General features: G+C 36.2%; 10 protein-coding genes across 10 annotated transcripts; 4 read left to right on the forward strand and 6 right to left on the reverse strand.

Moving 5' to 3' along the window:
- Positions 1–298: 298 nt before the first annotated feature.
- On the forward strand, positions 299–2,127 carry GID11 (Gid11p; the record flags this gene model as incomplete). The annotated part of the gene is made up of 3 exons (XM_019185485.1): positions 299–333; positions 535–588; positions 687–2,127. 3 exons carry the CDS (start codon positions 299–301, stop codon positions 2,125–2,127), a joined length of 1,530 nt encoding a protein of 509 aa, XP_019039954.1.
- Positions 2,128–2,392: 265 nt separating this feature from the next.
- Positions 2,393–4,090, reverse strand: CDC37 (Hsp90 co-chaperone CDC37; the record flags this gene model as incomplete). Its single annotated transcript, XM_019181571.1, has 2 exons — positions 2,393–3,244; positions 3,311–4,090. The coding sequence occupies 2 exons, from the start codon at positions 4,088–4,090 to the stop codon at positions 2,393–2,395; spliced, it is 1,632 nt and encodes a 543-aa protein (XP_019039955.1).
- A 183-nt stretch (positions 4,091–4,273) lies between these two features.
- Positions 4,274–5,425, reverse strand: ARP10 (Arp10p; the record flags this gene model as incomplete). Its single annotated transcript, XM_019184556.1, has 1 exon — positions 4,274–5,425. The coding sequence occupies one exon, from the start codon at positions 5,423–5,425 to the stop codon at positions 4,274–4,276; it is 1,152 nt and encodes a 383-aa protein (XP_019039956.1).
- A 382-nt stretch (positions 5,426–5,807) lies between these two features.
- On the forward strand, positions 5,808–7,217 carry TMS1 (Tms1p; the record flags this gene model as incomplete). The annotated part of the gene is made up of 1 exon (XM_019185486.1): positions 5,808–7,217. The coding sequence occupies one exon, from the start codon at positions 5,808–5,810 to the stop codon at positions 7,215–7,217; it is 1,410 nt and encodes a 469-aa protein (XP_019039957.1).
- Positions 7,218–9,881: 2,664 nt separating this feature from the next.
- Positions 9,882–10,076, reverse strand: GIS2 (mRNA-binding translational activator GIS2; the record flags this gene model as incomplete). Its single annotated transcript, XM_019180886.1, has 1 exon — positions 9,882–10,076. A coding segment is annotated over one exon (195 nt), but the record flags the coding sequence as incomplete, so codon positions are not given.
- Positions 10,077–12,570: 2,494 nt separating this feature from the next.
- On the reverse strand, positions 12,571–14,430 carry WICANDRAFT_61317 (transmembrane 9 family protein; the record flags this gene model as incomplete). The annotated part of the gene is made up of 1 exon (XM_019183156.1): positions 12,571–14,430. One exon carries the CDS (start codon positions 14,428–14,430, stop codon positions 12,571–12,573), a length of 1,860 nt encoding a protein of 619 aa, XP_019039959.1.
- Positions 14,431–14,974: 544 nt separating this feature from the next.
- On the forward strand, positions 14,975–16,687 carry TRS85 (Trs85p; the record flags this gene model as incomplete). The annotated part of the gene is made up of 1 exon (XM_019180718.1): positions 14,975–16,687. A coding segment is annotated over one exon (1,713 nt), but the record flags the coding sequence as incomplete, so codon positions are not given.
- A 338-nt stretch (positions 16,688–17,025) lies between these two features.
- On the reverse strand, positions 17,026–20,688 carry RAX2 (Rax2p; the record flags this gene model as incomplete). Its single annotated transcript, XM_019184557.1, has 1 exon — positions 17,026–20,688. One exon carries the CDS (start codon positions 20,686–20,688, stop codon positions 17,026–17,028), a length of 3,663 nt encoding a protein of 1,220 aa, XP_019039961.1.
- A 778-nt stretch (positions 20,689–21,466) lies between these two features.
- On the reverse strand, positions 21,467–23,635 carry WICANDRAFT_83089 (putative phosphotransferase; the record flags this gene model as incomplete). The annotated part of the gene is made up of 1 exon (XM_019185487.1): positions 21,467–23,635. The coding sequence occupies one exon, from the start codon at positions 23,633–23,635 to the stop codon at positions 21,467–21,469; it is 2,169 nt and encodes a 722-aa protein (XP_019039962.1).
- Positions 23,636–24,861: 1,226 nt separating this feature from the next.
- WICANDRAFT_61321 (uncharacterized protein) lies at positions 24,862–26,568 on the forward strand (the record flags this gene model as incomplete). The annotated part of the gene is made up of 1 exon (XM_019183157.1): positions 24,862–26,568. One exon carries the CDS (start codon positions 24,862–24,864, stop codon positions 26,566–26,568), a length of 1,707 nt encoding a protein of 568 aa, XP_019039963.1.
- Positions 26,569–26,687: the final 119 nt, after the last annotated feature.

The raw sequence follows: 26,687 nt of genomic DNA on the forward strand, positions 1-26,687 counted from the left end.
CTCATCCACTCACTACTTCTATTAATCACCACCACCATAATCCTCTATTCACGTCTTTTTTCCACCTCGTTATATCGTTTTTTTCTTCTTCATGTTCCCCATTTTCATGATGCTGCTGCATTACGTCAAAGTTTATACTGACACGGGCGGCACTGGCAGTCCCAGAACTGATCATGATCAAAATTGCAATCCCAACAACCCATATAAATATCTGGCAAGCATCCTTCATCAGCGTTTTGCTACACCTTTGTCTGGGGAAAACATAACAATACAATACATCAAATACATTACATTCAAAATGACTATTGCAGACAGCACTACGTCGTTCATACAGTGAGTATAAGGAACCCGCCATGGCATTTAAGTCCAGGGATACTACTTTGACAGGCGCTGAAGTTTGGGCTTTTGCAAGCTTTGTTAACCTTTTTAGCAACCGATCAAAGACTGGCCTTCTTCATGGACATGTTTATAAAAGGAGATAGAGTACTAACATCGCACCAGGGATACATCAAAGCATCCAACTTTCCACAAAAGAACTAGTTGCCTCTTATCGCAACCTTCGTTTCATAGTGCCAAAATCACAGTCAAGTAAGTCTTTCTGATCTTATCGTCAGGTTTGCAGATCCCCCAGTCTAGCAGACATGATGTATATCCTCCATTATAGAAGCATTACTAACACCTTATAGTCACTGGCAACTTAGAGACTTGGTACAGCCGTTGTCATCTGATCCTAATGAAATTCTTTACACCTATGATGATACCATCAGATCTACAAATAGAAAGACTGACAAAGTTTCAACCGTTACAAAGCTGGACTTCCACCCAAGATGCTTTCAAGAAGTTGATGATCTTATTGTTAGTGGTGGTGTTATCAGCTCAGTGAACAATAGCAATAGTATGACTAATTTGAATCGTTCATTCACCACTTTGAATGATGGTAATACAGGAGCTGGCTCAACTTGGAGAGGTTTATTTTCTCTTTACAATAAAAATACCCAGGAGTCTCAAACAATCAAGCTTGGTTCATACATCAATAATAACGTTTCAATTAGCAAGCAATCAAATGGTCAATATGCTTCATATGTTTGTAATAACGATATGAACTTATACAACACAGATATAAACAACACATCAATAACGGTTAAAGATGCAGTCAACCTAGACTTTCCATTAAATCATTCAGCTTTATCTGATGATGGTAAGAACTTGGTTGTTGTTGGTGATTCATCAAATATTGTTTTACTTCGTCCAGATCAAAATGGTTCAAATACTTTATGTCGTGATAATATAATTGAAACTCAATGTGACTCAGGGTTTTCTACTTCCTTTGATAGTTCTGGATTACAGTTTGCAACTTGTTTCCAAGATGGTACCTGTCTTATTTATGATCTGAGAAACATTTCTGCTGGTCCAATGAAACATGTTTATTCAACTAGAAGACACTCTTCAAACGGTGCATTTAGATGTGTTAAATATTCCAGAGGCACAGATGACTTGTTAGTATTGAGTGAACATGTTGGTAGGGTCCATGTTGTTGATACACGAGACTTCAATAATCATCAAGTTATCATGTTACCAGTTAATGATAACCCACGTTCACGTCAAGCAAGTTCAGCTTCACTATCCAATATCACTTCACAAAGTCGCTCCAATTCTTCAGTGGAAAATGTGAATCCAAGTATCTACAACCCAAAAATCTTGGAATACAATGATATTTTAAATTATGAAGGTAACCTTGCTGCCATCAACACGTTTGAAAACACTTTTGGGACTGCATATAACACCAATCATAATTCCAGAAACTTCAATAATTTCAATTTACTGTCTGCCATTGAAGATGAAGGTGAAGATGATGGCATGGATGATGAATTTATAGGTTCAGATGAAAACCAAATGGATGAAGAAGTCTCTACACTTGGAACTTTACACAGATCTAGTGTTGGCTCAAATCTCACTGCAAGCACGATGTCTAGTGAATTTGATTATACGGATAATGACATTAGTGGGTTAGACTGGTATGAAGATCGCTATGGTTCACATATTGTTATAGGTTGCGATAAAGGGTTGATCAATTGGGATATTGATTCTTGGGGTAGAAGATCATTTCCATCATTCAAATTAGCATGAAGTTATAAGAATTCAAGGCAAATCCGCATTTATCATGTATTATTGTTACAATTTTATTTAATTTTTATACCCAATCAATATTAGGGTTAAGCATATTTATTATTATTCAATGACAGATGTCATTAGAAATATAGAGGGTTACAACGGGGTTTCAGGCGGTTGCTGGGTTTATTTTAGTTAAAGGAACAATTCATGGTACAATTTATTGAATCAAATGTAGACAGCCTAAAACAAAGTTAACTATGTATCAATAGCTTCATCGACTCTAGTCAACAACATCCGCAGTATCTATGTAACTATTTCCATTATTCTCATTGATTTCTAAACTTTCAATTTTTGTTTCTTCTTCAGGTTCATCATCGTGAAGTTCTTCAACTTTATGTTCCTGACTTTGTTGTTTTTGATACTCATCTTTGATCTCATCCCACTCTTTTTCATTCTCAATTAATGCTTGCACACCAATAACATTACATTCATCGAAAATTTCCAAAATTCCTTCAGCTTCTGGAATAGGCATACCATGGAAAACCTTATTAACCTCATCTAAAGATTCAGTCTTCAATGCATCTTGCATTTGTTTTGGCAATTTTTGGAAGCTTTCCCAGCGATACTTTTCTTCTGGGTCTGTTGAATTTGGATCTGGTAAATTAACGACTAGTGTAGAATCTTCATCGAGACTCTTGAGTTGAATTTCTTGATTAGCTTCATCAATACCTTCTTCATCTATTTGTTCCTGTGCCAAGATCTTACAACGCTCTTTAATATGGGCAAATGTACGTTGGTTTTCAGCTTTGAAAGCTTCATATGCTGGGTTTGTTTGATCCTTAAACATTTTAGATAGCAATTGTTCAATAATCAGGCCAATTTCTGTTGGGTGTGTTGTGCGTTTGTATTGGAAAATATCTAAAATATATTGTAACAAAGTTGAGAGGTAAATGATTTGATAGGTTTTCTTATCATCACCTGCAAATTGTGCATCAAAAGCTTTCATTAATAAAGAGTCTTTCTGATCTGGCTTAATGATATGGGTATGTGATTTTAAAAATTTCTTGATTTTATCAACATTATCTATTGGAAGTTTGGAGTATGTTACGGTATCTGGATATAAATCACCAATCTCTTCGTCTTCTTCCTGTTGTTTTGATAAAGTATTGTTCTGGGTACTGACAATATCGGAAGAGACATCCTCTGTAATTTGAGAAGTGGATTGGGGTTCTTCTGAAACAGATTTGGTTGAATTGGTTTCAGGTAGTTGAGAATAAGAGTTTGTTTGCACTGGAGCTGGTGTTTCACTAGTTTTTTTCACTTCTTTAGTTGATTCCCCCTTATTCAAAAATGAGCGATCCCAACCAGTATGCATATCACTTGATGAAATATGCATGGTGCGTTCCTTATATAAAGAGTCAAGTTTTTCAAGATTTTTCTCTAGGACATCATCAATTTTCTTTCTATGTGCTAATATAAGTTCTTTGATATTTGAACCATCATTTTCATCTTTACCAGCAGTTTTCACGTCTTTCTTCAATTGAATGAAAAGATCTTCAATCATTTCATTGTGTGTTGGAGCATCTTCTTGTTGTAACTTTTTTGCTTCTAGTTCCTTTTTCAACTCCTCATTTCCAGAATTGGCATTGATGTCATCAATAGCGGCTTGTTCGTCATAGAATAAAGGTTTTGAATTTGGATCAAAATGTTCAGCCAAGTAAGTCTTTACATAGTCAAAATCAGCCAATTTAGTAGTACCAACATCTGATAGCAATTGGTCAGTTCTCTTGTTTAATTCAGAATACATATCCCTTTGTGTCTCTAAAGTTTTGATATCTTGTTCTCTTTGTTGACGCTTCATATGGATATCTTGCTGTCTCCAGCGGATGAATGAGTTTTTGTCGACATTTGGATGGACTTCGACATCAGAATCATCAGAAAGTTCTAGTTTATCCCACTTTGAGTAGTCAATTGCCATAATGAAATAATTTGATAATAATTGACCAGCTAGTTGTTGTTTCAAGAAGTTCAAAGTGTTGATTTTGGCGTTGTGATGAGATTCGAATCATCTCGAAAGAAAGAAATATTCGGTACGGGCAAAGCACAGAACACATTCGCGACATTAAAGTAAATAGCTAAATACTGATGATATTAATCGAAACTAAAGAGCCCGTTGCTGAGTATAGAGCTGGTCAGTCCAATCAGTCACTACCGACTCCCCATTCAGATATTTATCTCTGAACAATTCATCTGATTTTTTGCTTCCGGTGGTGGATGGCGACATTAGTGAAGTCGAGCAGTAAAGACTAGCTCCTTCCCAAGATCCCAAGGAATCAATAGCTTCAACTGGGTGACCCAGACTTTGTTCAACTTCCTCCAGGATTCTAGTTTTTAGACCTGGGATATTGGCAAGCCCACCAGTTATTATGATTTTTGTTGATAATTCACTTCTAAGATCAATTGGAAGATTTCTCAAAGTTGTTGTAATCATCGGTACTAGTTGGTGATTCTCATTGTCGAGGTCACTATCTTCCAGCTTAAACATAAATCTTTCCAACAATTCATATCTTATACTATTGGGTATTATAATGTTTTCAAATTCAAATTCTTTAGCATCGGTTCTCAAGATTGCTTTAGTTCTGCAATAAAATGTATCACATATCAATTTCTCTGTCATACTGAAGCTATCAACTTCAGCCCAGCTTTCAAACTCTTTCAACTTATCACGAACATATTCATGTAGCTGCCGACCAGCTTTACAGCTGACTTTTATATCTTTGTACATCATTCTCAAGTCAAAAATAGGAATAACAGTTGTTTGGTTCCATCCAAGATCAATCACAAGCCCGCTGCTGCTTCCAGCGCTCACGCAGCTCAACACAGGTTCCGGATAGAATCTTAAGGACTGGGCATGAATATGGAATAGGAAAACTTTTGCTATTATCTTTTTCAATGGAATTGGAAACAATGGAGGTTCTAAAACCAACACCTTGCATTTTTTGGCATCAACCAATAAATTTCTCTGATATATATCATAAATTATCCTTTCCAGAAGACATTCCAGTTTAGCAGCATTAAATTCAGTCAGATCATATGTCCACAAATAGTTGTTTTCAAGGCCATCCTGCTTCTGTATATGGTCCTTTTCAGGAAGCGCGTGTTTGAACTCAATGTTATTATTGAGTTGAGAATCACTTAAATCATACGCGTTTGTTGGTGTCCTTAGGATTGGCGTAGCATCTCCAGCAAAACCTGCCCGTATGAATCTTGCCCCTATTTGTATAATCACTGGATAGTATTGATAAGATTGCATTGATCCATACAGCTTTTGATCTTTGTTAAATCAATTGAACTTGATCGAGCTTGTTGATGGATTTTCAAGTCGCGAAAGTTTATTGTGTCAGGTTTCTGCTGTAAAGACTTGAAAAGCATTGATAAGAGAAACTTAAGGTCTCTTGAAGTCAGTCAATATATTATAAGATGCAATTGCTACGAAATACAGACTACTTGATTGTGCTTTGATTTCAGAGCCTTCCTCTAGAGTTGAAACGTATTTACCTTAAACGATTATATAATATATTACATAACATTCCAGACAATTTATGGAAAAATGTGTTGTGATAAAGAAGGCTACTTCTATAATTCAACCCCATAAAAGCAAAAACTCGTCTCAAAGTTCAAAGTACTATACAAATATGGGTGCTATAGTCTCACTTCCATTCCAAATCGCTGGAACATGGGTTGCTAGTTGCTGTGGTTCCATGTGCTTTTCACTAGTTTCAAAATCATTTAAAAGTATAGGATCAAGTTTCTCAACTCGTTTGAGTTATGCCTTCTTATTCCTACTCAACACTATTCTATCATGGGTAATGCTTACGGATTTTGCAAGAAGTAAGTTGGAAAAACTATCAAAATTTCAATGTGAAGGTGTTGAATGTGGGTTCTTTGCTGTTCATAGAATAAACTTCTCCTTAGGTATATTTCATGTTATACTCGCTGCGATGTTGGTGGGTGTACATTCCACAACAAACCCAAGATCAAAGATTCAAAATAATTTCTGGGCTCCAAAGATACTTCTGTGGCTTGTCTTCATTGTTGTTTCTTTTCTAATACCTGATAAATTCTACATTGGTTGGTCAACTTATGTTTCCGTTTTCTGTGGTGCTTTATTTCTACTCATTGGATTAATCTTATTGGTTGATTTTGCACATGAATGGGCTGAGACTTGTATTGAGCATGTTGAAAATGAAGATGAGTATTCATCAGTGTGGAAGACTATTTTAATTTCAGGAACTTCATTGATGTACTTGGGCTCATTAGTTATGACAATCCTCATCTATGTTTTCTTCTGCAAAAGTGGTTGTTCAATGAACCAGGCTGCTGCCACTGTGAACTTGATACTGTCAATTATTATCACCGTTTTGTCATTAAACAGAACAATTCAAGAGTACAATCCAAATTGTGGGTTAGCTCAAGCTGCAATTGTTTCTGTGTACTGTACTTACTTAACACTTAGTGCATGTGCTTCAGAACCAGATGACAAACAATGTAATCCATTGATCAGATCCAGGGGTACAAGAACTGCAAGTGTTGTTTTGGGAGCTATATTTACATTCATCACAATTGCCTACACAACAACCAGAGCTGCAGCCAATTCTGCTTTTAATGGGAACAATGGAGGTGGTGCTATCACCATCAATTATGATGACCCTGTTTCCACGGAGCCAATTATCAGCACACAACCTTCTGCTAGAAATGAAATGAGACTTCAAGCTATAAGAGAAGCTGTTGCCGTTGGAACTTTGCCTGAAAGTGCTCTACATGATCAAAGTTGGCTCTATGACGACGAAGATGATGAAGATGAAGAAAAAGTTTCAACCAAGTATAATTATGCATTGTTCCATATCATTTTCTTCTTTGCTACACAATGGATTGCTGTGTTGTTAACTATGAATGTTCAACAAGATGATTTTGGTGATTTTGTTCCAGTTGGAAGAACTTATTTCTACTCTTGGGTGAAAATTGTTAGTGCTTGGATTTGTTACTTGATATATGGATGGTCACTGGTAGCTCCAGTTTTGATGCCTGAAAGATTCGGCTTTTAAATCTACAAGAAGTGCTTGCAAATTTATAGCATTGAGATTCAAATGAATACGAGAATTGGGACTTGTTTCTAGCCTTCTGAATCAGTGATACCACCTTCATTGATGATATAGACGCACTCTTTCTCAGGCATATCAGGAGAATCAAGTAATTTGGCGACTCTTTCATCACCACGACCTTTACTATATTGAAAATATTGTTACTTTATATGCTTTTAATGACATGGTTTTATTTCATAAATTACTTACCGCAAAAGGATTCTTGTAGCACTTGCATGTGCTAAAACATGACCACCCACTCTGGATTGATGTTAGTAATGAAAATTATTCATATCTATATTTCTACTCACGGTTTTCTTCCATCTGCTGCCGCAAATAACGCAGAGGCACCTGGGTCTGACTGGACTTGATTGGTCATGAAAACAGCGATATTAAAGTCTTCTGCAATTCTATTCAATCTTGACAAATGCTGGTTAAGCCTTGATTTGCGTTAATAGGGCATCGATACTTCAAGGTACCTGGTTTACTCACTTTTGTTGACGTTCACCCAATTCACCCCTACCAGAGTACTTTATAATGCTCGTTAGTTAATTGAGCCATAAGTTGCAGCCAGATACTTACATCAACTCTGAAGTTTGCCATTATCGAATCAATAATCTTTGAACGTTAGTACAAGTATGTATGTCTCACACCATGGTATAGTCATACAAGCAATCTGTAATCGCCAGAAGCTAATTCCGTACCTAGCTCTTCCAATAGCTCACATTGATGCTCACTATTCAAAGCCCTAGCATAGGTAATGTTTTCAAGACAAGTATCTGGGTCAACGCCAAACCTTTCGGCAATTGATCTTATTCTAAGAAGAGAAATGTGTCAGTAAAATATAAAGTTTGGCTGAAAGTTCGACATCGGCGTTAAAAAAGCTTCACTCACCTATCTGGACGGAAAGTTCCTTCTGTGTCAATATAAGCTGCTTTACCTTCAGCGCCTCCTAGAGACTATTTTTGGTTAGAAATGAAAAGAATTGATTCATATATTCTTGACATACCTTTGGAAGTTGAGCAGTCACACATAAAGTGTGGGCCATTTGAGTTTTCCCACATCGGAATTCACCAAAGACTTCAGAAATACTCATAGTCATAATGCCACCGCCTAAACTGCTATCAAGAGCTTTCGAGCCTGTCGATAGACTCATAACACGCTTTCTAAGATCAGCTTGCACAGTTCCTGAGACGAACCCAACTTGCTATAAAAAAAGAATTAGCAAACTCGTAGATGATGTTTGGCCGGAGGATCTTTCAAAACTTACTACTATTTTCCCTGCAGCTTCCTTAATTTTTTCGACCTTGATTTCACTCAAACCTCTAATCTTCAACAAGTTTCTTCTGGTTGTTGACAAGACCGACTAATCAGAACTATTAGTATCTTTAATGGAACTCATATTGAGGCAAGTTCACTCACGGTGATGCTGCAAATTCCAGCAGCCCTAAGCTTTTGAATATCACTAGCATTAATACCTTGACCTTGAAGCTCGTCAATTGAGACGATAGCTGTACTAGTTTCATTCAGGACCATATTGATGATGATTGACTTGAATAAACTTGGGAAAAGGAAGGCAAAAATGATAAACAAAACCAGGGAGAAATCGTCAGTATTTATAAGTTTGGCATTCAAGTTTAGCCGCCGACCAAAACAGTGGGAACAGTGAGTTAAATTTGCTCTACAAAGGAACACTTTGACAGAGTATCAATTATTAAATGCAGTACTAATGGATTTGTATGGGTCTTTTCTAAAGTGGCATGTGATTATGGACAAGATTCTGGCTCGAAAACCAGGTTTTTCTATTTGGAGAAGCGAGCCGCCCAGTTTCTTGATGTTGTTGTTGGTGAACAAATTTTCTTTTCATGAACGCGTAATGATGATTCTATTGGACAGAACAGCATTTCTGACCTTGACATTCAAATGAACTTGAACATGGATCATCTCTTGCTGCGCTCGTTTGGACAACTCTTACTCTGAGGATTTCAATTAGAACAGGTTCAAATAGGCTTTTGGAAATGGATTCATACTTACTTCATGGCCAGGTTCACCACAGGAATAACAATGGATCTGAGAGTTGCCTGGATCACTGTTATGGCTTCTCAATTGAATAAGGTTGTTATACTGGTCAAATTGGTTTCGAGGTTGGAAATAATACTGTTGTGGTTGATGAGGATGATGATGGTGATGTGATTGTTGTTGCTGTTGTTGTTGGTAGTGGAATTGGCTCAAATGATTGAAAGATCTAGGAGCAGCTGGGCCATGGCTAGAATAGTTTATATGTTCATATGGGTATGGGACAGAAGCATGATGTGGAATGTATGGTCCATAGTTTTCATAATGAGGATGATGAGGGTGAGATGCTGGTAATGAGTTATGTGATTGTGGTGGTGAATGGTTATATACCCAATGCTGGAATGGTTGTGGTTGTACTTGTTGTTGTGATGGAAGTGGTGGTGATGGTTGGTAATATGGATCTTGTCTAAAACTTCCAGGATGTTGTAATGGAGGTAATCTGAAATATGGATCAAAATTTTGGGTTTGGTAGTTATAATCTTGTCCAATATGGTATAATGCACCAGGTGAGCCACTCCCAAACATTTCTTGAGATTGTGTTCTTTTAAGTGTTCTGTACTTTGGACAATCAGATTGAATATGGCCAATCTCTTTGCAAAAATAACATTGTTTGGATTCTGAACTTCTATCATTTGGACATTTAGATGATTCATGGCCTGGCTTTTTACAATTATAACACAGTCTTTCACCTGATGAACAATCTTCAGCATGGTGGCCCAAGTTCCCACATTTATAACATGTTCTTTTGAAAGCTTGTGACACTGGTAATTTTGATTGCAAGATACAGTTGTTCATACCAGCAGACGGAACAAATGGTTCATTGTCAACTTTATAGAAGCGTTCTCTTTGACTAGGAGATGCCAATTCTGTCTTTGGTTGTGTATCAGTCATCATCATCTTTGGAAACCGTTTACCTGTTTTTTTGCAAAAAAATATCTTGTTTGACTTTGAGATGGACGCCTAAGGGGGTATTATTTGGATAAACTTCAGTAACTTGTGATTCAATAATGTTTAAAAAGGGTTTCAATTTGTTCAGAATTCAGCAATTGATGAAGATTTTCTTTAATTTGTGAATCAATTTCAATGGATACAGTTCTCAAAACTCCAATAATGATTTACTGTTGGAACTTCAAAACTTCAGATTTGGGAAAATCAAACACAACTAAACAGTCTAAGATTCTGATGATTATTTGGTTTAAGAATCTAGCAACTAAGATAAGATTAGAAACCAAGCTTATGCCTCAGATTAATTAAGCATAGATTGGTTTTTGATAAAATAAGGCAAACTCTTCCCTTTTAAACTTCTGAAGCACAAGATGAAGTTAACGTCCAAGAAAAAAAAAATGAATGCTTATAACCTCTTGACTGATTTGATGTAACGTACTTTCTTTTTCCTCGAGTACCTGTGAAACACCAAGGTTTATGTGCGTTTGGGTCCTTACTCCTGATTGAATATGATCGTGTTCTTCCAACAGACCAAACCCTCAGATTACTCTATTGGTGTATGTGATTTTCAAACTTTATAATTGTCAAACTTTATTTATTTTTTTTTCAAGTTCTCGTGAACTATTCGAGGTACACAGCTTCACTGGCTACAGCTACAAGTAGTAAATATGGGTGGGGGGACAATAATGATATCGTACATTGATCATGATGAATATGATATTAATAGTATTCTCCGTTTATTGTCTAGTGAATTCTATGTGTAGTATGTGACTATTTCATCTAGAACTGGTGATGTTGTGCTATGTTTCCAGATTAATGTTCCTGGACGTCTCGTTACTGTATGTAGTTCACCTTTCAATTTTCCAAGTCAAATTTGTATTGTCAAATTGCTGCTAATAAAAATCCGAACAAAAGAAGACCGTGCATGAAGTGGAAGAAACGAGACGAGTACGAATGCAGAGTCAAAACAGCTTTTGCGGTGACTAAAATAGATCACAACCTGTCTAGTTGGTGGAGCATCAGTAAAACTGGAGATCTTAGACGGAGACAGCTCCGAAGCTCATCTCTTGTATACTTCAGAAAAGCGTTCTCAGAGAACCAACCCTAAATTTAAAGCTTTGGAGTCTAAAGCTGTTTAAGCAGCATTAATATGTTCTTTTGCACATCTGGTAACTCAGCTCCTCGAACTGAAACTTCGTTAATGTTGTACGAGCTAAGTAATGAGCATCTGCAATAAGGTTGGAAATGTATGGTGAGTTCTAGCTCACTAAAACTAGCTATTGATCAGTGATCACTCTAAATTATCGAGCACCTGTGGCCGTACACCGCACACTTGATTTGGAATCTATTGTGAGAATCTCTATGCTGTTCTCTGCGATAACGTAAAACTTAAATGTTGCTTTCAGCTAGCAAAAGGTGTCTTAGGGTTTGGTTTTTGGTGTACAAGGTTTAAAAGCGGCTTTCAAATTTCACATCAACACGCTGATGGGCTTTGAAAAATCGGTCGATTTGCTGTTGATGGTTTCTTTGGATTCCAAGAAATCAGCTTAAGCCTTGAGGTATAGACTAAAAACAGAGTCATCTATAAAATGTTTGACTATTTTTGACTTTAAGCGAAGGTTTCTAGAAGAAGCAAAAGAAACGAGGCCAACATCACCTAGCATTTTATCTATGTGAACCACTGAAGTGGTGCCATGAGCAAGAGCCTAGAGGCCACGAAGATCACACGCGTGTAATCATACATAGATCTAGTTATTGTTGTGTATCAATTTTGGAGAAGCAAGAGGACTTACACGAAATTGATAGTAAAACTGACTAGATAGAACTACGATTGTGCATGAGAAATAAGAGGGTCCTTTTGACTTTGGGGACGCTAATGCTTATGATAGGTCGTCTGATTCTATCAAGCTGAAATCGTTGGGTATTTTTATAATTTATGTCCACCTACATACCTAGTATAATGTAGAGATCGAACGGCTTTCCATGAGCAATTTAAATTGAAGCTTTACGAGCATACTTTGAACTAAGCATATTATAACATCTATTTTGGGCCTGAAGTATGAAGAAATATATCAGCTTTCAAAATCGAAAACAAATTGGAAGTATAAATGTGTTTCATATGCCGGCCACAATGCATATGCGTAAAGTATAAACATGGTATCAAAGGGTTCGAAATTTAGTATGTGGTACACATTGCACAAATCTTTTTTTTGTATTTCCATGAATTTTAAAACCCCTATAGAATGTGTGTATATGCATGATCCATCATTACTTTTAGTAAATTTATTGCCTGATCTTAATCAATCTTGACAGATGAGTATATCTTTCTGACAAACATCAAACTGGCAATAAACCCAATTGAACCAGTCAATATGAATGCCAGAACACTAATCAATAATGAATATCCAACATATAAAACAATAGTAGTGAATCCACCTAATGAAAATTTGGATAAAATGATTGCATGGATAAAGACATAAATTGAACAACCACCTGCAATAAACATTGATCTCCATTGCCATTTATAGTTTTCTGCACATAGTGTGTAGTAGGTCATTAAAACAGTAACTAAAGAAGTAGTTATGGCCATCAATAAGAAGCAGAAAAATAGGAACCCGAACATGTAGAAGACTCTGTTAAACCATAATGATGAATAAATAAAATACATTTCAACCGAAATTGACCCAAATGGGAAAATTCCTGCAACTAATGCAACAATAATTGTTTTCAAATAAAATGGTTGGGTTGGAATTTGTCTTGGGATTTGATTAGTACGAACTGGTTGGGATAATTGTTCTTTTTTCAATGCTAATAGCGATCCAACAGCAGATAACGGGACTGAAATAATAAACCAAATAACAACTATAGCTAATAATGTACCTGCTGGGACTGCACCTGAAGATTTAACAAAGATTAAAAAAAAGTTCAAAAATGCAAAAGTGACTAAAATACCTCCTGGGACTAAAACTGGGGTCAAGATCATATTCAGCTTCCATTTTTCACCCCCGAAAAATTTATAAATCGACCCTGAAATAAATGATCCCACAGATCCAAAAAGGGCATAAAGAATAAACATAACCGTTGAAAGAGATCCTCTATTAGATGGGGATAATAAACCCAACAGAGCAAAACCAATAGTTGTAAATGACATCAAGAATAACTGAATACCACTACCAACTAAAACTGATAATAATAATGGATTTTTTGGAGCTCTGAAAACATCACCATGAACTAATTTCCATCCTGATTCATCTTGGAATTCATCATCTAAATTGACATCATTATAACGAGTAATATCATTCTTTAAAGCCCTAACCAAAATGTGAGCCATAACTAATGATAAGCAAACAACAATCAATGAAAAATTAATCAATGAAAACCATTGGATTTTTGGATCATAAACATGCAAATATTTATCCCATCTAGTTGCCCAAACGGTAGCTGAAGGAACAAAAGTAATATCATAGGTGAAAACAACATTAGTTGCATCTTTTGGTGAAACAAACACTGGTTGATATTCTTGGGCAGAGCATTCAGCTTCAGTTCTATCCCATGAATGTGGCTCCACGGTCACACCAACAATTCTGAATTGACCATCTTCACGTTCGTGATATTCGATTTGAATGTCGAAATGGTTATCTAGATGAGCTTTCCCATCTTTATCAACAAATCCCAATTCAAAACCTGCACCATAAAAGTCAGAATCTGTTCGTTTATCATGCAATCTTCTGGCGGCTGGTAAGCCGTCAATCAACCAGTTATAAGAAAAGCCATTTTCAATCAATTTGTTGACAAATCCAGCATCAGTTGGTGGATAAGTTGTTTGACACAAACTTTTACAGGTTTCATTTTTCAACATTGTGATATCAAACGCAGAGTTATAAATACGATCACCGAATATGATTGAACCCAATGATTCTGGTTGTTTTTCTAGTTTTTCAGGTTGACAAAAATGCAGCATTGGATGATAGTGATCAAATGAATACACATAATCTTCTTTATTTTTGTTTTCATGAAACACACTAGGTGTGATATGGTTCACTAATAATGGAATCTTCTCATTCTCTTTGTACGAAGTAGGAGCAACACCTGGTAGGTAGAATGCATTTGTAAAGTTGATCACAGCGACCAATGTGAATATTAAGCTAGCAAACATTCTGGAGTCGAATGGGTGTATAGATACTTGTTATTGGTTGAACAACAAACTTTGAATCACTGAGGCAAAATCTGACAATCTAATAACCGGTGCAAGTGATAATACCTTTTTTCGCCAAATGCTTCTGAGCAAAATTCTTCTTCTATAGCAGTCACAATAGCAGCAACAGCGTTCACTTTTTAGCACCCTTGAGACGTGTTTTTGTCACTATAGCCGATGCGAACGTAGAACTTTTTCTCAAAAATCAAAAACAAAAATATTGGCTCGGCTATTTTGCAAAACACATTCGCGAAGCTGGTCGCGAAATATGTTGATTTTTGGAATTTTTGAGCAGCTTCTGAATTAAAGAATTAAGCCTGAGGAAAACAGCGTTAAAGACTGCCAATTGAAGGAAGAAAGTGTTGATACTTTCAGCTGGTTGAATATGGATCCATTCCTGAGCACTGGCAACTTGCCGTTCTACCTTGATCGTGGGCAGGATATATCGGCCTTGATAGAGCAAGATCAATCGTCAATCGCCAGTAAAAGAACATCAATAGATTGCAAAAGGCTAATTACAAGCGCGTTCTCTCCTCAGATAACTATTGCAAGTTCAGAAGAAGTGGACAAAATAGCTGCTGGATTTGGGTTTCACTCCTTCTTTCAATTGCTGAAGCCGTTTGGTGATCACATACAACACAAGTTTCAAATCAAAGATTCACAATTAGTGTCGAGAGTGGCTGATGATTTCTCAGTAAGGTTTACAAGGCCACTTAGCGACTTATTAAGTGTTCAAGAGGCTGAAATTAAAGAAAGACACAAAATTCAACTATTTAATCAACATAGTTTTGAGCTTTTGCTAGCAGAATACATTCAATCAATTGATCTGCATCTCAAAAATGCCAAAAAGAACAACGATAAAGCACTGGAAATACTCCTCAAGGATTCAATCTACATGAAATTCTTTACCAAGTTGCTGTCTTCATCTACAATAACCTCATTTGAATCAATAAACCACCCAGTCGCCTCTTTCATAATCATTAGTGCCAATGATACTTATGATCACGCTAGGCATATGTTGATAGATTTCAAAAGCACAAAATTACCAGAATTCATGAGTATTGATGATATACTCCCCATTTTTTTGATTGTTCATGATGAATCTCAAGAAAGTGATCAGAAGAAGGCATTTCAATTAAAAGATCATATTAAAAAACAACTGTTTGCGGATGCTTTCGTTCTTGGTTTGTCGACTAATAAAGAAGCCAATCCTCAGATGCTCCTTCCACCACTCCTTTCTTCAATAGACGAAGAACTACAAAACACACACTTGACTTCAATTGGAACACCCACATTACCAGCTTCTACGATCACATCTATTTATCAAGTTTTAAAAGACATCATACAGCGGAAAATAATACCATTCATGGAGAAGAAAATTGCAACATGGGATGATCAAGTGATATCACCTAGGAAAAGTATAACTGGTAGACTCTTCAACGTTTCCAAGAGATATTTTGGTGGTTCAAAAAATCAACAAACTGGTGGCGAGCATTCAAGTAACTACAATTTGGAACGAGGTTCATATGGGTCAGGGTCTGTAGAAGCTTTGACACGGAAACTAGCTGATTGGTCATTTATGTTGAGAGATTATAGATATGCTTACACAACTTATGAGTTGGCTAGAAAAGATTTCCTGTCAGACAAAGCATGGCCACATTTAGCATCTGCGCAAGAGATGGCTGCAGTCTCCTTACTAATGGGAGCAACAAATATTACATCAAAAATCAAAAATGATACAATAGATCCACTTGTTGACTCTTCAAATTATACTTTTTTGGCAAGATGTGGATTGAAAACATATGCCTTGAGATCAATCCTAATTGTTTCAGAACTTTTCTGTACTTTACGTGACGGTTGGTCAAGTGCTCCTGCAGCTTTGAAATGGGTTCGTAAGGCACTTTCTGACAATTTGGTTGGAAGAATAGGAAAGTCACTATTATTGGAAAGAGTTGCATATATAAATTCAATTTATATGTCAAGTCAAGCAAAGATAATTTTATCCAAGAAATTATTACACCCTGAGGAGAAAACTGAAGAGACTAAAGAGCTTGAAGCATTGAATCCGTTGAAGTTACAAAAAGACAACATGGCGACAATTGGTCTCACAAATAATAGAAAAGCTGCATTGTGGAATTTGATTGCAGCTAAAGATTGGGATCCAGTTTCTCAGCCTTTACAAGTACAAATCTGTCTTGACATGACAAAGGATGTTTATCAAGATAAGTCATTTGTTGAAAGAGAATCAAGCTTGTACAAGAAGCTCGAAGTAGCATATGAAAAGACTTTGGCCAATACTCAAGCATGAAAGACACTGTATAATTGATATGAATGAACAGTACTGTTTTGACAGAGAATCTCTGTAGTTCTAATATTAAGATTATCATTAAATTAAAAGTTTTAAATAAATAAACAATTAAATCCGTACCCAAGAACAAACATAGACAAACGTTCAAAGAAAGCAAAATCAAAAAAAAACAAAATAAAACAAGTAAAAGGAAAACTTTTTGAAAATAGAGAGTCAAAAAATCAAACCAACAATATGTACAAATACAATCAAACATGTTTGAATAAATTCTCCGGTGGAACAGTATCGAGCATTTCTGTTTCATTAACTCTTGGTTCCACAGGAGTGTAATTGTGCTTCTTTCTTTTGAAGATAAAGAATGCTGCAATAAGACCCAACAATGTCATTGTACCAACAGCTAAAGCTAATCCAATCAGGACAATAAAGCCACGTTTAATATGATGGGACTTTCCTGAAGAAGCAGAACTTGAGGAGCTGGATGGTGTTGATGAAGTGGTTGATGGGTGTGTTGTATTAGTAAGAGTTCCACCAATGTATAAATCTGATATGTCTTTATTCAAGAAAATGGAATTCACAGTAGAAGTTGAGTTGTTATGAGTTGTAATCATATATGGTAGCCAGTTCGTACTATTAAAGTAGGCAACATTCAAATAACCATAATCAGTTAAGTTTAATTCACCAGAAGCAACCAACACTTGATTTGAATCAAAGATGGAACCATTATTGTTATCATTTGAATTGGAGATGCTCAAAAGTGAAATATCCCGAATTGTTGAGTTATTCAATTCATTATCAATAGATCTCCATGAAGAGCCATCATAAGCCTGAATAAAATCTGACCCAGAAACGATTATTCTTCCATCAGTTGAATTATCCACCAAAATAAACTTCTCAACTGTACGGTTCAATTGACTAAAGTGATCAGGTTGAGAGTGGCTTGTAGAATTGAAATCATAACTCATCAATTTCAAATCGTTACTATCATATCTCAAGTCACCCGCAATAATCAAAACGGTATCATTAACAAATCTAAATGCATGAACAGTACCAGAGAACGAATCAACTAAAGATTCCCAATTGGTTTCATTAATATTGTAAAAACATAACCCAGAACATGAAACAGACCCAGCAGAATCAAAGTCACCACCAACAATCAAATAAGTATTGTTCAAGAACCCCAATTCGTTCACCACAGGTGATCCAGAATTACTGGATAATCCGTCTGGTTGAGTGGAGCCAAATGTATTATTATTCAAGTTGTAGATGAAAACACCATCAAAATTGTGGTTATCAACAGATCCACTACCATTGGTACCAACAAATAATCTATCATTTTCTGCAAACAACCTGGTGACTGAAGAGTTTGATGCCCAAGAAATATCAACGCCTGAGGTTTCATTTCCAGAAACAAAAACCAGGTTCCTTATGCCTGAAGAAGTATTGAACTCACCACCAAAAACTGATAACGAGTTGTTGATATAGACACCAGAATTAATGACACTTTGAGAAAACTCTTCATTGGTAATATTTGATTGATCACCTGAACCATTTATGAAAGTCCCTTTGTTTCCAATAGAGTCGGATGATTTCAAAGAGCCAACAAAAAAAGTTGAGTTGTTATTTTTGCCTGAAGAAGTGATATTGAAAGAAAGTTCCAATGTATTATTGTACCAAGTATCATTTCCAGTAATCCATCTTTGATCATCATCAAACAGCCAGAACTCATTCCCTTTAAGAGTTATATTAGAAACAGAACTTGCATTTATCCTGGTACCAAACGAATACCATGATCCATTGTATAATGCACTTTCTTGTAACGAGTTGGAGTTATCATTGCCCAGACTTGAAATAGTTGTAGCATTAATTGTGTTGTTAAAGTCTCCAAGAAGGATCAATGAGTTATCAATAACTTTCATATTTGTCACTTCACCATCAAGACCACCGTTAACGTCATGAGCACTGACATTCAATCCTCTAGTTTCATTGTTGGAATCACTAATGTCCAATCTAAACAAGTTGTCACCATAATTGGAGGTAAAGTCACCACCAACATAAATTGAGTTATTGTATGAGGCCAGGTGTATATCAGAATGATTAGATAATGATGATCCAAGTCTGTTGATGGTTGTGTTTCCAACATATTCTCTCTGTGTAACATTGCTTGCATCAAAATTTGAGAAATTTGATGGTGAATATTCAAACAACCCATTGATTGGGATGGTACCGTTACGATGAACAATATCATCAATTTCAAAGATTGTAACACTGATTCTGTCAGCAACAAAAGTTACAGTATTACCTGAAGGACCAGCTTGGTCTAAAACCATACCAACTCTAACGGTTGAATTCAACTGTCCATAATAGACTAGATCATATTTCTCTTCTTCATTAGTTTGGTAAATCAAACTTGAGTCCAAAATTTCATCAGTAGAATCATCATAAATAGTGACATTTGCAACACCTCTTGAAGAGCAAGAATTATCTTGACCACATCCGGGTGTATACATCAGTATAGTATATTCACCAGCATAAGTGATATTTGGAAAAAATGTTACACCCACATCATCTGGAATTCCACTTGATACATCCACATCAGAAGTGATATATTGGCCATTTGGAGAAGATGACCAATCACCTCTGGTCTCAGCTCTTGAATATTCACTAATGCCGCAACTTGGTTCATTCAAAGTATTGTTAGCATAAGTTGAGTATAAAGATTGATAAATTTGAAGCCCTTCCAACGCAATATTTGAACCAAAGGAGTCTAAGACTTGGAAAGTTAATCCTCCAACATCTAATGAGTTGATGAAACCAAATTCTTGATAAGTTGAACTATAACCAATACTTGTATCAGCAAATGCAACAGCAGTAGAACCGTCATTTGATCTGGAAGCTGATTCTAAATAAGATGAATTGAGTAATGGACACCAAGCATCACAATATGATAAATCACCAGTTGCTGGGTCAACATATGTTAAATTCATAATACCATTTGCAGGAGAGGTCAATAGTCTAAACAGTGAGACTTGACTATCATCATCCTGGGAGTTATATATTCTTATTTTAGACGGTATCACTTGATAAGGTAGGTTGATATTCACAGTTGCAGATGAAGCTCCAGAGACAGACCATTCTTGTGAAGACTCTGGACAAACTAAAGCTTCTGGATTTGAAGAATCATCTGAAGATGAAAAAGATGCATATCTTAAGCTTACCAGTTGATCTGTTGTCACTGATGTGTTTGAAGTGTTGTATGAATGTGTCAGAAGTTGGGGTATGCCCAAATTTGTGAATTGACCGCCAAAAATTATATTTGAGCCAACTTTAATGATGGAATTGATTGTACCATTGTTTCCAAATCCTCTGAACACTGTGCTGTTTAGATTCTGTGACGTTAGGTTGTAAAAGGCAGCGCCATGAGTGTTGTTGAATTCAAAATCACCACCTAGGTATATTAAATTGTCATCTGAATCAAAAAACGCAGTATTGATAGTTCCATTTATGTCACTATTTGGGTCTATTGAAGTAAAATTTTCAGAATCTAAATTGAAAATGGCTGGACTTGAAACATTTTGATTTCCTATTCCATCAAAGTCACCAAGAAGTATAAAAGAATCATTATGTACTGGTAGAATTTGATCTATTGAACCATTTATTTGCCCCAGCGTTATGAATCTATCGTTATCCCCCGTGCTATAATATAGTTGATTTTGTAATGTGTTTTGATTGGTAAAGTTTGATTCGCCAACATAAGAATATATTGAACTTGCATCAAAATCTCCCAAAAATGCTATCTGATCATTATTGGAGCCTGAAAAATCAAATTGAGGGCTTGATACATCTTGGAATGATAGTCTTGAGTGTGCTGAAGTTATTAAAGATGCCAGTATTAGCCCGATGTTGGACCTCATACCGCACTATAGTTGATCTGATAAATAATTAGGGCAAATGATGGATTGTTGTTGCTCTGAAAGTAGTTCTTATTGTTAAAATTCTCGGGGGAGGGTCCTTATATGGTGAATGAATGTTTTGATCTTGGTCCCCTAAGATTCAGCAAAGCTGTGTTGTATAGTTGTGTTTCCTCAATTGGTATTTTGAAAAGAATGAATGTAGCCAGCAGCCGTTGTATAATATTCTCAAGATGCTCTTTTGGTGATCTGTAGCATTTTCATGAACCCATAGAAAAGTGTCTAAGAAAAAAAAATCCATACGTTTTTCAAATGTGGCGGGTAATGTTTATCTATTTCCGCTTTCGGAAGCTTAGTTACTACGGCAACGGGTATACGTAGATGAGAAAAATTGGCCTAATCTGAAAAGATGTGTCAAAGCTAGTGATTCTACTGACTATTGATACATCATAGAGCAATGGAGTTTGGTACTCTGGTACACAAGGGAAAGGAGAACATTGGGTGACCTCAGACAATACGTTCATTATGTTAATTTGGCTTCGAGAAAGGAAATCTGAGATTAAGTTCACCATGCAAACTTAGATTCGTATACGTCTTGCTTCTCTGAAAATTACTTTGAAATCTACAAATTGGCTCAAGTCAATTCAAATTCAAGGTACATATTAAAAAAGCATATATAGTCAAACATGGGTGTCTAAAATTACCCAATAAAGACCAACAACATTAATTCATCATGAAAAAAGATAACAACAATAAATATCCATAGAAGCAGTTTTCTAATCTAAGCTTTAGTCTTTTTGGCAAGAGCTATCTCAACACCATCAACCAATTCACGATATTTTTGTTGAGTTTCAGCTTGATCTAAAAAGATTTTATATTTAGCATTTAATAAGACTCTATCTGGATTATCTTCTGGACATGGAACAACAACTTTACCGCCACCAGATAACTTAACCATAACATTCCATAATTCTTCACCAGGTTCTTGATTCTTTTTAGCTTCTTGTATTTTTAAGTCTTTAATCTTTTCACTAACATCTTTTTGAGTTGTTTTATTTGAACCAAATGAAATAGTTTGTTCTTCACCTTCTGAATCTTCTTCATCCAATGTTGCCTCTTTAGCTGGGGTCATTGGGAATGGGAAACCACCTGAAGAATGTGCAATTGCAGACATATTTGTAGTACTTGCAGTGGCTGAAGGAGCAGTATATGGTGAAGCCAAATCTTTTTGAGCAGTAGCAAGATCTAATGGTTTATTAACCAAGCTTGAAGGAAGTTTGAATGAAGATGATCTTGATCTCGATTTTGATTTGATTGCATCTTTAGCAGCAACAGCACCTAATAATGCAGCACCAAAGACAACAGCAGCATCAATGTATCTTGGAATAATGATTGGTAAACCTGTACAATCAGCTAATAATCTCATCAATAAACCATTTCTACATTGACCACCAGACATAAAGATGGAAGACAAATTATGACCGGATTTTTCCATCTTTTCCACAATTTGTCTAGTTTGTTGAGCAATGAATTCACAGGCACCTAAATAAGTGACGGCCAAGTCATCAACTGAAGTATCCATTGATTGACCAACAATAGCAGCCTTCATTCTTGGATCGGCAATTGGGGATCTATTACCATGGTAGTCACCGTAGAAGAATAAATGTTTGGCTAAAGCAACAACTGATCTAGATCCACGTTGTCTTGTTAAAGCTTCTAATCTTGAATTCAAGTAATCAAACTTGGAAACATTAGATTGATCAGCTAGTCTAGCCAATTCTGAGTAGGCAGGATGTGTGTTTAAAACATGAGCTAAAAGAGCACCAGTACAACTTTGTCCACCTTCAGCTAACCAGAACCCTGGTGCAATAACATCACGATAAGGACCCCAGACACCTTCAACAAAGATCGGATCTTTTGAAAGGGCAATGTGACAAGTTGAAGTACCTGCAACGGCTGCTAATCTACCTGCAGATTTATCCATACCTTTTTTGCTTTCTTCCCTCTCCACTAAAGCAGGGATATCAATATCAGTTTGAGCTGCAACGGTACCAACCCAACCAGCATAAGCATCAATGACACCTGATCCAACATAAGTACTTGTTGTTAAGCCTAATTCTTCAGCGGCTTTTTCAGATAATGGACCCACTGTATCACCGGCACTTAACCATTGACCACCAAGACCTGGTGCACCACCTAATCTCTTGAAATTGTCTTCAACTAATTCAGGCATATTGATTGTTTCTAAAAACTCTTTTGACCACCCATGCTTGGATCCTTCAACTCCTGGTGGTAAGAAGCCTTGTTTACAGGTTGTTGAACAATAAGATCTAGCTTCGGAACCAGTAGCTCTGTGGGTTAAGAAATCTGCCAAATCGTAAAATTTAGCTTGTTTGAACTTTTCACTTGGTAAATTGTTCTTCAACCATTTCATCTTTGGTAATTCCATTTCAATTGACATTGTACCACCAACATATTTTAAGCACTTGTCACCAGTGGCGTTAATTTCATCAGTTTCAGTAACTGCTCTATGATCCATCCATAAAATGACATCTTGATCTGGGTTTTGGAAATCAGGACCAACAGCAAATGGAGAATCATCTTTGGAATTAACCGCAACCAAGGAACAAGTAGCATCAAACCCAATACCCAAGATTTGGGCAGGGTCAACGCCTGCATCACGAACAGATGATTTGACACAGTATGAAATGGCGTCCCAAATTTCAGTAGTGGATTGAGTGATATAGTCTGGTTTCAATTCTTGTCTATTGATTGGTCTTTCAGCTAACGCTAAAATTGAACCAGTATTATCAACAACAGCGGCCCTGGCACTCCCTGTTCCAACATCAACACCAACGTAAAATACGGAGGTATCAACAGAAGATGGGTTGTTTAGCAAGGCTTGTTGGTTTAGGGTAAGGGTTGATCTTGAACGACTAGTGACGACCATTATAATCTAAAACTTTTGAAGTCAATTGAGCTTTCGAAAACAATATTGATTCAGGAATTGATGGAACCTGGGATGTATTTATATCAAGGATCCATCCTCATCTCTGGTTGCTCCAGGTTTGGCTTGTGTGGTGCCTACCACTGGAATTTATGGTAAGGGGCGTATTCGCGAACCGCATCAAAACGTCAGAATTTTTAGCAGCGAACTCGATGGAATTCTGAAAATTGGGCTTTGATGTCATTATGAAGGTGTCAATAGAGTTGGCGTTGGCTGAGTGTGAGAAGCACTAACTATAATACAATCAATAGTTCAGCATTACAAATAGAACTGAGTTCGTGAGAACCGTGAAATCGTTGGCTTCTCTCATTTTCTGGGGTCAGGCACCACTGTAACCATCACCAACGAGCACTGTACACGGAGAGCCCTTTGTCGACACGTTTGAAGCGTTCCCATTGGCTCCCCAGACTGCAGTTTCCCAAGAAAACATGCCAACGGTTCAAGCATTTCCAATCAAAAATGTCTGCACCGCTTTGAGTAGTACTAAGAGCTGAGAGGCTAGAGCTAGCTGTCGTTGTTTGTGTGCAACTGTACGGTTGACAACTGTCCATCGAGGAATCTAGATTGTTAGACTGATCATGGCCAAAGCCTAAAGGTAATTTTCGCGACTCGTTATGGGCTGTTTGGGTAGGTTTACGCATGACAAGGCTTCCCAAACAAAGGCATGGAGGTAAACCGAGTACAATCTAACCTTCGATGAAGGTAACGTTGGAAAAGATCTTACACAAAACAAATGTCGTTGGCCAAATTTTTCTGTTTTCGACAAACCTGACGAAGTTCATTCGTTCGCGATTTTTCACATCTCCTTAGTGACACGTATTCTGTACTATATGTACAAAATTTTCGACTCTATCATGTACATCAAAAAAAACGTCAAACAATGATGCTATTGGATTGAAACGGATCGAACAGAATTGAGAATATGAACAATATGCGATCTTATCAAATGTTCTGGCTGCAGTCTTCACTGGTTACTTGTTCTTGAATGCTCAACAGTTAATTTCTGTTCGATTGGTGGATCTTTTTCTGTTTGAAGGTTTTTTCTGTTGATTATAATACTATAAAATGAAGGGACTTTCCTAGTCTTCAACTTTTAATTATTTCCTTCCAACTAACTATATTTTATCAGAAAAAGATATAGATTACAGAGAAAAACAGAAAATTTAAACATGCCGCTCACTAAACACGTTGATCAGTTGAAAAACAGGTTATACAAAAACACTCCAGACCCAAACAGAAGCTCCAACATTATCCCATACATGATCCATTATAACAAGAAAGGTGAAAACTTTACTATTATCTCCACCACTAATGATTTTGACCTTGCTAAACTTTGTGATGAGTTACTTTCAAACCCATTACCTGATGAACATTTTGCCTTAGGATTAGCTACAAGCCATTCTTTCTTAAGACAGCCTTCTTCAAGTGGTAATCTTAAAAGATTGTTGAGGTTTGGTAACTATACAGTTTTGGATCCTTATTGGTGTGGAAGTTTTGAGAATCAAGCTGAGAATCATAAATCACTTTTGAAAACTGCTAAGATTTTAACAAATCTTTTCCACACTTTGGATGAAAGAAACTGGCCACCACAAGTTAGAGCTATGCAGACTTCATCTATTGGTAATATTTTCATTGGTGACGACTTTGTTGAAGAAAATTTTGAAAAAATGATTACTAAGTATTCAAAAGAATATAAAGGTTATCATAATGATAGAAAGAAGACCAGAGCAAAAAGTATTCCTTTAACTTTATCATGTCATGAATTTCACAGACCTGGAATGAAGGGTGAGAAAATCTCTGAGTATATGGTTATTTGGAAGGACCCAAAGATGAGTTTGGACAAATTGTTGCTTGATTTGAGTGTTAAGAAATATGATTATCAGGTCTTGAAAAACTATAGAATATTCACAGGTGAAGCTAAAGCATTATACGAGGTTGAGGATCTTAGAAGACGTCAATTTTCAATACTTGGGTATGATCTTTATAAATTATCATTGATGTCACCAACCAAAGATGATCCAAGTTTACGTCCAGATTATGAAAAGACTCAAGAGTTATTTTCTGAATTCAAGCATTCAGTTAAAGATCGTTCTTATGATGAAAATTCAATCAAGAAAGGTAGTACACCGGCAAGCTTCCTTGCTTATCAATACTATGGTGCTACACATCCAAAACATCATCGTGGTGAACCAAATTATCAAGTCATGAGTACTGAAAAGATTGTTAACGACAAGGTTTCCAATTATATCTCCCGTCATTTCATTCCAGAGTTCCCAGTTTTTGAATATGATTTTGGTGATGTGTTGGCTATAACCAATTGTACTTATAGTTTTGAATCATTTAGCAAAGATCTTTATGACAGTGTTATAAGTGGTGACTTCGGAAATATCTCAGAAGATATGTTTAATAAAGATCATTATATCAAAAAGGCCATTGAAGAGAATGATAAAAAGATCTGTGCTTCTCTCAATTCTGATTTGTTCAAAAAATCCTTGATTTTCAGTAAAAAGTACATGACAGCCAATGAGAAACTTGATTATTATGATCAAATTGCAACATCACTCAATTTTGGTAAGAATCCAATCAAAAGAAAAGTTAAAACTGCCAGTTATATTATTCATAAAACACATTCAAAAGCTCTTGGTAGAGATGTCAACAACTTGGTTGTGATTATTAAAGATGTTCATTTGGGTATGAAGGAGTTATCAGAAGACTTCACAAAAGCTAAAGCACATAAAAAGCCTGATCAAATTAACAGCTTGCATGTTGACCTCCCAGAACTTTATGTCAACTATGATGATGAAGATTTATCTCCAAAATATATTGCAAGTGCCTTCCCAAGTCCTCATGGTAACTCAAGTTTATATGAGCCATAATCTATCCCCCTCCCCTTTCAACTTTTTCTATAAACTTTTTTTTAATCTATGTTGTATTTAAAAACTATTTGTAGCATCATTACGTACTGTACTACACATATTCAGTATCAAACCTTAAT

This window comes from Wickerhamomyces anomalus (genome assembly GCF_001661255.1).
Source record: "Wickerhamomyces anomalus NRRL Y-366-8 unplaced genomic scaffold WICANscaffold_2, whole genome shotgun sequence".
In the NCBI taxonomy this organism is placed as follows: Eukaryota; Fungi; Ascomycota; class Saccharomycetes; order Phaffomycetales; family Wickerhamomycetaceae; genus Hansenula; species Hansenula anomala.